Source organism: Leuresthes tenuis, unplaced genomic scaffold (assembly GCF_036924035.1).
Source record: "Leuresthes tenuis unplaced genomic scaffold, fLeuTen1.0.hap1 SCAF_6, whole genome shotgun sequence".
In the NCBI taxonomy this organism is placed as follows: domain Eukaryota; kingdom Metazoa; phylum Chordata; class Actinopteri; order Atheriniformes; family Atherinopsidae; genus Leuresthes; species Leuresthes tenuis.
In genome coordinates, this window is record NW_027325360.1 from 18,301,964 (window position 1) to 18,315,576 (window position 13,613).

The 13,613-nt window shown below is 40.5% G+C and overlaps 1 protein-coding gene across 1 annotated transcript; it reads left to right on the plus strand.

The window, feature by feature from the left end:
• Window positions 1-492: 492 nt before the first annotated feature.
• On the plus strand, window positions 493-2,864 carry iqcd (IQ motif containing D). The gene is made up of 4 exons (XM_072386985.1): window positions 493-1,108; window positions 1,223-1,438; window positions 1,544-1,615; window positions 2,451-2,864. Exons 1-4 carry the CDS (start codon window positions 512-514, stop codon window positions 2,730-2,732), a joined length of 1,167 nt encoding a protein of 388 aa, XP_072243086.1. The 5' UTR covers window positions 493-511; the 3' UTR covers window positions 2,733-2,864.
• Window positions 2,865-13,613: the final 10,749 nt, after the last annotated feature.

Below are 13,613 nucleotides of genomic sequence, written 5' to 3' on the forward strand. Positions count from 1 at the left end.
TGTAAACAAGTTAAATCATCTTGAAATGTTTCACGGTATTGCACTTCTGGAATTTTGTATATAGTATGTTGATTGTACATGTGAAGAGAGGAGTTGTGTTTAAAGGAAATCATAAAGGTATTGCAACCACAAAGTTATCTCAGGTACCCTGAGAAAAACCCATAGACAGTCATTGGTTATTTTTTAACAACTCAGTAGCAGATGCTTATTTTTTTTCTACTGCCTCTAGCGAGTTTCTCAGCATGTTGATCTGAAACTGAACATGTAAAAACACTGCAGATCTCTGAGAGAAATCTCACCTGTAACAATGTTGCTTACAAATCCATACACACTGTTTACAAATCTGCGGGCATGAATGTCAAATCAGGTAACACAGGTACACCATCTGTGAGCACATATGGTAACCATAAACAGACAATAACTGCTTATTGTTTTACATGCACTATGTGTAATATTACAAGACTCTCTTTTTCTTTTATGATCCAGTGTGTCTGCAAAGGAAACAACAGTGATGGCAGAAGGTCATTCAAAGGTTGCCTTATTGTCACACAAGAAGAAGCTATCACTTGAGGCTCAACGTATCTCAAGCATCATGGAAAAATGCATCAGCAAAGTTGAGATTGCAGCAGCCCTGCCTTATGTCTTCCAGTTTTACGACACGTCTGGCGTCGTGGACAACGACTTGAGCAGAGCACTCCAAGAGCATCAAATACTCAATGAAAAACTGGAGCAACTAGAAGGTCTCAAGCATAAATCAGATGGGTATCAAGGGGGAGAAACCGAGGAAGCACAGAAAAGAGAGTGGGCTCAGCTTGAAAAGGAAATAAAAAGCTCGGTCAGAAATGTTCTCAGGCGTTTCCGAGTCAATCCGAATGCCTTTACTGGCATGAGAGCAGAGCTCGACGTGGAAGTGGGGGAGAGTGAGTCCACTTTAATCAGAGAGCTTAAGATGTTTCACAGCTGTATGATAGAAAGGTTGTCCTGTCTGGATGAGGAGCCACAGCCGGTCCTCTCCAAGCAGCTGTCTTCAACCTCGGTTCAAAGTCTGGAGCACTTGATTTCACAGGAAGAAAAATCAGCTGCAACCATCAAGGAAATTAATGAAACGGTGAGGCATTAACCCGACTGTGAAAAGCCAGCCGCCATATGTTAAACCATAGTTAAAGACATGGACCACTTTTTCCTACTTATAGCCTGTCATATCTTTCATTGAACATTGCAGATTTCAGAGAAAGAAAGTGAAATAAAGAAAATGCAGGATTATCTGGACAATACACACGAAGAGGATGTATCAACTCTCCCAGACATACAGGCCGAGCTGAATAAGAAGACATCAAGCATAAGGATGGCCAGCTTACAACAGGAAATTGAGGAAATGAACATTCAGCTCAAAAGTTTGATGCTTAAAAACAGACGGGCAGAGAGAATTCTTCAGGAGGTAAGTGTACATCACACTGTAAAAGTAACATGTAAATACTGAAATACATAACATTCAGTTGAATTAAAATCCCCGTTAACTGTTATTGTTTTCTTTTCCTGGCAGAACAATGAAATGTTGGAAATGGAAATTGAAAACTTAATCCAAACTTTTGACGGTGAAATGGAAGGAACCCAGGTAAAAAAAAAAGGTGATCTCTGTGAACTGCTGTTCCATTCATAGGCCTGTTGTTTCTTTCTGTTAGAGGAGGAGACGGAAATCTGTTGCACATATTCATTGATCGTCATGAGCAGCAGTCACACATGGCTGACGTGGTCAGGTTCGATCTGCAGCCCTCCCAGTGGTGTTGTGCTGTCGCTGTTTGTGCACACTTGTGGAATGATTAACATTTGTTCGCCTGGTTATGTTTCTTCTGCTTAAACCAGCCTCAAACAGAGCAATGGCTGTGTTCCCCTGTGATGCAGTCAGCTGTGGCATTGTGCAGACACATGAAAAGACCTTTCAAAGTCCACAACCACTCAATTTTTGGGGGTGTAATTGTTCAGGACAGCTGCTGTAGATCAGCTGGCTGTCAGATAATCAGAAGGTGGTTGGTTTGATGCTCAGTTTCCCTGAGATGTCCTCGGTCAAGACAATGAGCCCCAGAGTGTGAATGTGTGCTAGAGAAAAAGCACTGCATACTGTGGAACACTGTGTAGACTTATAAGTTAAAGCTCTAACAACTTACGTTCACATGGGACACCTCTCTTATGGATGACTTTTGATTGCCACAGAAAACTGGTTTGAAAGTGCAACTTAACCCTGTGGGGATTTCGTGCTAGAAAAATCAAGTTCTGAGGCTTTAAAGCAACGAGAAGTTCTAAACCAAAAGACCTTCATATTAATATAAGATGAAACATGGAAGAGAAAAAAGAAAAAAGGTCACTTTCTTTATTTATCATGTGAATATATTCACCCCTATTTCTCTTTTCTCCGTCTTTTCTACAATAACTGACACTATCATGTGTCTCAGGTCAAGCTGGAGTTGAATGAAAGTGCATATGAGAAGGAACAGGAGGAGTTGAAGAAGCTGGAGAATCCTTTTTCTGTCCTAGAGGTGGAGTTTAACCAGATCCAGGAGAAGCGGCGGCTGAGAGAAGAGAAAAGAATAGAGGAGATGAAGGAGCTGGAGTTGAAGACCAAAGCTACTATCGTCATCCAAGCCTGGTGGAGAGGTTACTGTATTCGTAAGGCATTAAAGAACAAGGGCAAATGCAAGAAGGGCAAAAAAGGAAAAGGCAAGAAGACAAAATAAATGTCTCGTCACTTTGGTTCTACGCTAACACACACTTTTCTTCTGTGGGCCATGGTTTTATGGTGGTGGGTATTTTTAAAAAGAGCTAATTGGTTGTTTATCTCAGTGTAGTTGTTGTAAATTATTTTGTTTTTCAATAAAGCTTAAAACATTTAAAGGTATTAGTTATTTTTTGATTAATTTCCAGCATAGCTGTATTCAACTTCAACTGGCCGCAGGGCTGGTTCAAGTCCTCATTGGGCAAATAAGTTGTTCTTTTCTCGAACGGCCACAGGGAGGCAGGGTAGGACCCCTTGTTCAGACTCACCAACATCATCTTTATTTTGCAGCAATAAGATTTTTTTTGTAACTTACATACAGTAGGTGAAAACAATCTCCCTTAAAATGTATAAAATAACAGTGGACTTATTGTCAAGCTCTGATAATTACAATGAGATGTTACAAATTTGTAACTCAGTAACTCATTAAGTGTATTCAGCTAAATTTGGATTGTTAGGAGAATGGCTTTCAGAGGTTATGATGCAGAGGGGTTAAAGAATAATATTTCTCAAAGTAAATAAAATCTATGATATAAAAATGTTGAGTCAACTTCAGTTCAGTTCAGTTTTATTTATATAGTGCCAAATCACAAGAAATGCCATCTCAAGGCACTTCAAAGATACAGTCCAATTCAAGACAATGATAATCCTATATGTTGTAATACAATCAGAATCCGATTCCAAATTAGTCCAATTCATAAAAAGTTTCCTAGCTAAGGAAGCCAACAATCGCCAGTACCTTTGGGCCCTCAGAAGACACTGCGTTTAAAAACAGACATGGCTCTGAAGTGGAATTTATTGCATGGGCTCAGGACTGGTAGGTCAACAAAGTTCCTGAAAGACTGGCTGAGGTAAAGTGGTAACTGCCCTCTGATCTAAAATATCAGTATTTGTCTTGTTTTTTGAGAATCGTGAAGATTTGGACACTGCATCTTCCTGGTAAAGAGGATAGGGCACATCTGGCTTGTTTCCAGCACGCAGTGCAAAGATCAGCGTCAGTGTCCTTACAAAGGAGCATTAGCGCATGTGGCATGGGTAAGCTCTCTGAAGGCATCATTAATGCAGAATGATATCTACAGTTTTGGAACAACGCTGGCATTCAGCTGTTTTTTTTTTCCTGTAAACACAACAACAAAGCACATTCTTCATGCACTACAGCATGGCTTTGTAGCAACTGTTCAAAGGCCGAATTGGCCTGCCTGCAGGCTGTTGGGCAGCTGAAGTCTTTTTTGAAGCATAAAAGGGGAAAACCGGTCAGAGCTACAACAATTTGTTTCCTTAGTAAGTCAGACAAAAAAATAATCTTGGCTTTTACACTGGACTTGGACTCAGGATGTGGTTTGATAGCCAATGTTAGAGCTCCATGTGCTCTAGCTCGGTTCTGAGCTGGAACAGCTGTTTTTCTCTGCTGGTCAACCTGCTCCTGCACCACATTCTGGACAGATCTGGTGTCTGAATAACCCATATGTGTCTCTACACATCCTACAAGTACAAGATTAAAGTAATACAGTCGCGCACATTGAGACACATTAAGGTTGTAGTCCCAAAAGTAAACATCTCTGTCTGTATACTGACAGTAATTTAGAAGATACAGTATGTCTAGAAGGCCTAGAAGGCTTTGTCTGCTAACATAATCACTAATTAGTTTAGTTATTTCTCTTTGATATGATCTATTAACCAGTAGGGGGAAAGCTGCACAGGAGTTACAATATCTCATACAGATGTGGTATGTAATTAAAGACCTGACCTTCGAGCTCCTATTCTTTTTAGATGAGCTCAGCATACTTCTTTTGCTTCTCTCTCGACTGCTTTCTTGACGTAGTGCTCAGCATTTTCTACTTTTGATATATATAGTGCATTAGATAGTTTGTTGTATCTGTTCAATGTGTTTTACTGGACTAAAATTGAATGAAGCGAGTGAAGCATGAGCATGTCAGTGTCATGTCCATGAACCCCCTTTGACTTGACATATGCTTTGTGACACAATAGTCCAGGCAAAGTGGCGTTTTACGACAGACTAATTCTAAAATAATTTTTTTCAGCTTAGATAATTTCTATGAGGTGTCCAGAACAACATACTAAAAGTCCTAAGAAATCATAGTTGGGGAAATATGTTAAATTTTCATTAATCCGAGATGTGTGCCAATAAGGCCAAACAACAATATACCCCAATGGGGCTATTTTTTTTTCCTTTACGCCTATCAAAATAAAACTTTATACAATGAAAGTACCCATGAAAAGTAACATTTTTTGTATTACAAGGTTCTTTGAAAATGAATATGAATATGCAAATTAACTATACACTAATCGAAAATGCCCAACACACACCCAAATAGGCTTAATTTTTTTCCTTTACTCCTATCACAATAAAACTTTACAAAGTAAAAGTATACATGAAAAGTAACTTTTTTTGTACTACAAGTTTCTTACTTTTTCTTCCACAGTAAAACCCAGCGATCAAAAAATTTTGTCTCTTTCTAATTATTAGTGTGCGGTCAAAAAAGAGTATTTGCACCCACTCAAGCCCTCTGAAGACAAAAAAGACACTAACATCTTACAACAGGAAATTGAGGAAATGAACATTCAGCTCAACAGTTTGATGCATGAAAACAGTCGGGCGGAGAGAATTATTCAGGAGGTAAGTGTACATCACACAGAAAAAGTAACATGTAAATACTGAAATACATAACATTTAGTTGAATTAAAATCCCTGTTAACTGCTATTGTTTTCTTTTCCTGGCAGAAAAATTAAATGTTTGACAGTGAAATGGAAGAAACCCAGGTAAAAAAAAAGGTGATCTCTGTGAACTGCTGTTCCATTCATAGGCCTGTTGTTTCTTTCTGTTACAGGAGGAGACGGAAATCTGTTGCACATATTCATTGATCGTCATGAGCAGCAGTCACACATGGCTGACGTGGTCAGGTTCGATCTGCAGCCCTCCCAGTGGGGTTGTGCTGTCGCTGTTTGTGCACACTTGTGGAATGATTAACATTTGTTCGCCTGGTTATGTTTCTTCTGCTTAAGCGAGCCTCAAACAGAGCAATGGCTGTGTTCCCCTGTGATGCAGTCAGCTGTGGTATTGTGCAGACACATGAAAAGACCTTTCAAAGTCCACAACCACTCAATTTTTGGGGGTGGTCAAAGGGTTCATTCTCTTGTGGAAACAGAGCAGCTCAGCTTGGGAGAATTAAGGATTTCTTCTTCTGCTGCAGGTCTGTGAAGAGGAATGGGAGATATAAGTGTTTGATTTGACTTTTCTTTCAGTGAACTTTCATTTTATTGCAAATTTTAAACCATTACTTATGGTATTAGAAAAGAAACAGTGATGCATGTTTAAATACCAGGTGTAATTGTTCAGGACAGCTGCTGTAGATCAGCTGGCTGTCAGATAATCAGAAGGTGGTTGGTTTGATGCTCAGTTTCCCTGAGATGTCCTCGGTCAAGACAATGAGCCCCAGAGTGTGAATGTGTGCTAGAGAAAAAGCCCTGCATACTGTGGAACACTGTGTAGACTTATAAGTTAAAGCTCTAACAACTTACGTTCACATGGGACACCTCTCTTATGGATGACTTTTGATTGCCACAGAAAACTGGTTTGAAAGTGCAACTTAACCCTGTGGGGATTTCTTGCTAGAAAAATCAAGTTCTGAGGCTTTAAATCAACGAGAAGTTCTAAACCAAAAGACATTCATATTAATATAAGATGAAACATGGAAGAGAAAAAAGAAAAAAGGTCACTTTCTTTATTTATCATGTGAATATATTCACCCCTATTTCTCTTTTCTCCGTCTTTTCTACAATAACTGACACTATCATGTGTCTCAGGTCAAGCTGGAGTTGAATGAAAGTGCATATGAGAAGGAACAGGGGGAGTTAAAGAAGCTGGAGAATCCTTTTTCTGTCCTAGAGGTGGAGTTTAACCAGATCCAGGAGGAGATGAGGGAGCTGGGGTTGAAGACCAAAGCTACTATCCTCTTCCAAGCCTGGTGGAGAGGTTACTGTATTCGTAAGGCATTAAAGAACAAGGGCAAATGCAAGAAGGGCAAAAAAGGAAAAGGCAAGAAGACAAAATAAATGTCTCGTCACTTTGGTTCTACGCTAACACACACTTTTCTTCTGTGGGCCATGGTTTTATGGTGGTGGGTATTTTTAAAAATAGCTAATTGGTTGTTTATCTCAGTGTAGTTGTTGTAATTTTTTGTTTTTCAATAAAGTTTCAAAAACTTTTAAAGGTTAGTTTTGTTTTTTTCGAACGGCCACAGGGAGGCAGGGTAGGACCCCTTGTTCAGACTCATCAACATCATCTTTATTTTGCAGCAATAAGATCTAAAATTCAATTCAATTAAATTTTTTTAATTCAAGATTGATTAAAAACAACCTTGATTTAGTCAGAGAGGACCAGAATTGCTGACAGTAGAACACAAAAGGACAGGACAGATAAAGACAAGAGACAGAAGACTGACAATAACAGGTGTGTGTGTAGTGTGTGTAAGGTGTACTGTAGTGAGTATAAATGAATGTGTGGAAGTCCCCTCCAACCCCAGGGGCAACAGGAAAAAGGAAAGGTACCAGCCAGGATATCCTGAGTAAACCAGCGGCCCTGTGGGTATGGTACGGAGGATAGGGGGAGGGTTGCACCCCGGCTCCCCACACCCTCATCTCGATCCCGCTGATGGCAAGGTGCACGCCCCCCATCCCACAGGGATGACAGGAGTCGCACAACACAGGGGGGGGGGGGGGGGGGGCACCACCCCCAGTGGGGATCCAGTTGGTAAAAATTCTGGGGGGCTTGGTGGAAAAGCACCAGTGGGTTGAAGCGACCAAGGCAAAACCCGCAGTATCCCCCCACCCCAGCAGGCCACCACCCGTGACATCACCAAACAAGCCCCATGGGACCCCCCCCCACAGTCCTCCAAGAGTCAAGCCCCCACAGACGACAGGGCAAGCCAGGGGGATACAGAGGGGGAGAGCGAAGTAATCTCTGTCCCCGGCCACATTGAACAGGTCCACGCCCCAGTAGCCTCTATGTGTTGGTGATGTTGATGTTTAGGTTGTTTTCTAACTGCCAGATTAGAAAACAGGATGTGGTACCAAAACCCGTACTGTGTGAACCCCAACTATGTGACTAAGGATAGGTGATGCATTAAAATTGGAGCACAGGAGAAGGGGATGGGGGGGTACTAATTTGATTGCCCTCAAGCCAGCACTTCCAACCCTATTGGCAACAGTATGTGCCCTAACTGTAATAGCTGTACAACTAGTGAGGTGCATTAAAAGAGGCTTGATGAGAACCAACATCGGAGAGACACAGGGACAAGCAGCAACCCAGATCCCCCCCATATCCCCCAGCCCCAACCCGACCCACCACGCACAGAAGCCCAACCTTCAAGCAGCCCAGCAGTGAGGAACTACCCATGAGAAGCAGAAACAGCTGCCCAAGGGACAACCAGCCACAACGGGAGGACATCGCGGACAGCAAGGGACACCCCACCTGACGCTAGGAGAACCAGCGCTAAATGAAGTTCTCTCCAAAGGACATGGCCCTATCCCAAAAAGGGAAAGGGCAGGAGTATTGCGACCCCCACCTAAAGGGAGGCCCATGCAGTACAGCCCCCTGGGAAGCCCCATATGGGCCAGGACGCACCCCGGTCCGGGGAACGCAGCCCAAGCCCACCAAGAGGCCGCGACCAGGAGAAGAGGCAAGGTAGCACCCAGGCCCACCCAATGCCCACATCCACGGAGTTAGACAGGAAACATAGTAGTGCAGCCAGCACCACTTCAGGACACCCAGGCACCTCCAAGATCCATCACCCCGAAAACCAACCCATCACCATCCATGGACAGCCAACTGCACAGCACATGACAGACCAGGAAGGCCATCCTTCGGTTAGAGGAAAGTAAGCAGTCAAACAAATTGCATGCAGGCAGTGATGGAGATGCCAGGATCATTCTGGAGGCTGGGATTCTTCCTGCTAACTCAGGGAGGAGAACATACTGAACAGTTAATTATGGCAAGAGTTAATTAACAATTAATAATATTAATTACAGAATCAGTATGCATGTATCTATTTATAGATTTACTGAAGCTGACCAGACAGATTGTGGTTCAGTGGTGTCCGTGAAAGGAGATGACAGATCAGCTAAAGAAAAGTGATCTGATAGACGTTTTTTTCCAAATTGATAAATTCACAGTGATCCTTGATTTCCAGCTTGTGAAGATAGTTTTCTTGGCGATAGCTAGGGATGTGAGGAGAAGTTTATTCTTACTTATATCAAGATCACATTCTGATGAATCACCCAGCAGGCAGAGTGATGGGATGAGGCAGCCCAAGAAATCAGATGTTTCAACGACTTTTTTCCAAAAATGTTTAATGGGTGTACAGTTCTACATGGTGTGAATATATGTGTCAGGGGTGTTTTGTGAGCAGTATGGACAAATCTCTGATGAGAAACCCATTTTGGCCATTCTTTGCCCAGTGTAATGAAGTCTATGGAGAACTCTATATTGAATGGTTTGTAAGTTTACATTTTCAGTCATGAAATAAATATTTTTACAGATTTGAGTATAAAAATCAGTGTCAGGAGCAATAGAGAGATCTTTTTCACATTTTATAAATGGAAGATAAATAGTTTTATCTGAAAGAACTATTTTTTTTGTTGTATATTTTAGAGAGGAGTTTTTTTGTGGAAGAGATATTCATTAAATTCGTTGCTGCAGGAGGAAGATGCAGGTTGGTCATTCTTATAGAAATTTTAGCTTGAATCGATGATTTCAGTTGCAAATATTCTAAGAACTAATTGTTCCTGACGCCGTACTCCTGGACAAGATAGGACAACTAAACCAAATATTGGACTGAAAGATGTGTTTGAGATGAGTGACACCCTTTTCAGCCCATGTGTGAAAGTTGATTGGTTTTTTTTGTTGTTGCTTACAAAATTGGGTTATTCCAGGTGGGAGTCAAATTTGAAGTAGCAAAAGCTAAGTTAGGGATTTTAGAACATTTCCAATACTCAGTCAGAGTAGAAGCTATTGTTATTGCTTTGAAACTTGGATGGCGTTTAATGGATTGACTCAGAAATGGGATATCTGAGATTTGCAGTTTGTTACAAAGCGTTGCCTCAATGTCCCACCAGGTGCCGTCTGACTCACTGGGTTGAGTGCATCTTTAAATATAGTAAGTTGTTTGCAAGAGAACAGTCGTAGAAATTTGGGGCTTCCAAGCCATCCTGAGATTTGGATTTTTGTAAAGTAGCTAGTTTAATCCTCAGTGTTTTATTCTTCCAATAGAATTTCTCAACAATAAGGATTTAAACCATGAACTAGTGGGTTGAGTTGGAATCACTGAGAATAAATAGTTTATTTCAGGGAGAATAGCCATTTTGACCATTACTATTCTGCCCATAATGGACAGTGGTAAATTTAGTCAGCGCTGAAGATCATCTCTTATTGTTTTTAATAATGAGGTAAAATTGAGTCCAGTCAGGTCTGATAGCCTGGAGGAAACTTTGATTCCTAAGTAAGTGATGTGACCCGTGCTTAGAGGGATGGCTGATATTTAACCTGCCTCATTCTATTTAGTTTTGTGCAATGGAAGGATGGATGACATATTCTAATTTATTGAGTGATCAGCAATTGTAGAGTATAAATTGATCAGTTTAACTACCTCTTCAAGGGATGGTTGTTTTTTTATTGTTGTTCTTGTTTTTAAATAGTAGAATGTCATTGGTATATAGACTGATCTTATGGTGCTTAAGATATGTATGGATCGTGTGATGTTGAGGTTCTGGCAGATAGCTGCTGCTAAGGGTTTAATGAATATTAACCATACTTTCCGTTGTGATTCCATTGGTCACCGTGGCTGAAGGTGCAATATATAAATTCTTAATCCAATTAATAAATGATTTCCCCAAAGCCAAATTTTTTGCAACGTATTGAAGAGAAATTTCAAATTTACTTGGTCAAATGCTTTTTCTGCATCTAAAGTGGCTATAATAGTATCTTCCTGCTGTAAAGATGAATAATGAATTAAATCAAATAGTCTGCATGTGTTGCTGGTGGATTGCCTTCCTTTAATAAAGCCGATTTGGTCTTGATGGATGATGTAAGGGGTGACTTTTTTTATCCTGTGTGCTAAAGCTTTGCTAATAATTTTAAGATCTACATTAATAAGAGAAATAGGACAATAATTTGACGGAAGTGTTGGGTCTTTGTTGAGTTTGGGGATGAATGAGATTACCGCTGTATTCATATATGTTGGGAATCTTGAGTTTTGTTTTATTTCAGCTATTGCACTGATGAATAGATGAGATAAGATGTTCCAAAAATTGTCTGCAAAATAATTCTGCAGGGAAACCATCAGGTCCGGGTGATTTGTAATTTGGCATGGATTTAAGTGCAGACAAAAGTTCATTTTCTGTAAATGGCTCATCCAGTCAGTCAATTTGTTCTGTATTGAGTTGAAAAAGCATCAATGGTATCCTGTCCTGGGTCAAATTCAGATAGTTTAGCATAAAAATCTCTGAATATATATGATTAATTTCTTGTGGTGAATTTGTAGGTTTCCCTGCTGAGTACTTAGTGGGAATCATTGTTTTTTTTGTTTAGTTTGATTTGATTGTCAAGGTGGAGTGTTTCTTGTAGAAGTCTGAATTAAGAATTTAGGAGGTTTTTTTTGATTGCTTATTATCTCGTTTAACTCAACCTGATATTTTCTCAGTTCCTTGGGTTTCTTGTGTTAAATTATTGAAGTTAAAAAAGTCGGGGGGTAATGTCCTTATTTTTGTACAATTGTCCCTCAATAGCTTATCTACAGAAATAACTGCTTTCTTACCTTCCTGGATCATTTGTCATCGGATGGGAAAAAGCTGTTTACGTCTCTGGATGATTTCTTGTGGAAACTGGCCATTGATGGAGAGGTTAGTGTTTTCCAACTCCCGTCCTTGTCGCTTGACCAGTTCTTTTGTGTTGTTATGTTCAAATTTTGCTGACAACAATCGAGTACTCTGTGATTCCCTCTGGCAGCCCCCGGCACCTGTGGCATGGTGGCACGACTGCAATAATGGCACCATTTTTAATTCATTCATTTTATTTTCTTTCAGTATTGACCGACTGTAATGCTTTGTGTGTATGCGTGCTGGATTACGACTGGTATGTGCTCGGATGAGAAAGTTAGCGGGGCCGAGTCGAGTGTGAGGGACGGAGGCCTGTGTGTGGAGCTGTGAGAAAGCAGAGAGTCAAGCAAGTTATCATTTTAGCTTGTCGTTGTTTTTGGCCAACAGTAACCATTAATGCTCTATAACAGCATTTTCTACTTTTGATACATATAGCCCATTAGATAGTTTGTTGTATCAGTTCAATGTGTTTTACTGGACTAAAATTGAATGAAGCGAGTGAAGCATGAGCATGTCAGTGTCATGTCCATGAAACCACTTTGACTTGACATATGCTTTGTGACACAAGGCCAGAAGAGAGCCATAAAAGATGGTAAATTGCAACTATACTGGGATGTATAATGAGCAACAATGCCAGACACAAGCATTGTTATTGTCATTATTAGTAGTAGCGGTTGTAGTTGTAGTGGTTAAAGTATAACACAAAAAAAGAATGAGCCCACCATTTGCGGTATTAGACTAAATTGAGATTCACCAGAGCTGACTATAATTTTACATTCTAAATAGCCCTTATTGGTGAGCCTGGGCTCTTTGCAGCCACTAATTTCTGTCTTTGGCTGATGTGATCTGCTGCCACTAAAGTCCAGCCGCTTGATGGTTTTTCTACTTAACACAGTTGTTGTCACAGAGTGAAACTTATTCCACCAACCAACCTAGTTCCTCTTTCTCTTTTTAACCAAGGCATTTTCATTCATAGAATTGAAGCTTTTTCTTTCCCCCTTTTTTGCACCATCCCAATTTCATTTTTAACAAGATTGCTGGTTGAAATTCCCCACCTCACTCCAGCATGATCTCATTACACCTGATGTTTGATCCATCCACCCATTTCTATATACTATACTTAATCCAGCTCAGTATCACAATGGGGCTGGAGCCTATCCCAGCCGCCAATGGGTAGAATCCTCTAATCACCAGGCCAACACAGAGAAGAGCGAGACAAGAAACTATGCACACTTACACTCTGTCCCAAGGTCAATTTAGAGACACCAATTAACCTAACATGCATGTTTTTGTACAGTGGGAGGAAGTCAGAGGAGTCGGTCACAACCCACACATGCACTCCACACAGAAAGGCTCCAGCTGGGATTCGAGGCAACAGCGCTAACCATCACACCGCAACCCAAGATCTGATATGAACATTGATGGAAATTCTTTCTCAACTTGAAATTGCATGATTTTATGTATTTCACTCTTGCTACATGGGTGCCTTTTGGGATAATTATATGACTAAGCAGGCATACAGGTGTTGTTAATACCTCATCAGTCGTAAGGGCAGTTTTTCTCTTTCATGATTTATGTCTCAATTTCCATTGCAGGACATCTACTTAACATTGGCTAACCCTTTTGGGTTAGTGGTTGGATTAGTTTTCTCAAATAGAGAATCAGATTATTACTTACTGTTGCATTAAGTTTCTAAGTATGAAAGCTTACAGTTAAATTAGTAAGATCATTCTTATTTCTGTGCCTGTTCGTGCTCCACCTTCACGCTCTGAGCTCTTGTTCTTTCTGTTATTAGTTATTAGTATTGATCACTCAGATTGATTTTGGCTGGTCTTCTTACACTCAAACCATTCTGTGTAAACTCACTGTGAAATCTGCTCTTCGTGACATGGGTTTGACCTTTTCTCAAATCGACTTCATTTGGCAAATTTGACTGAATTAAATATAATT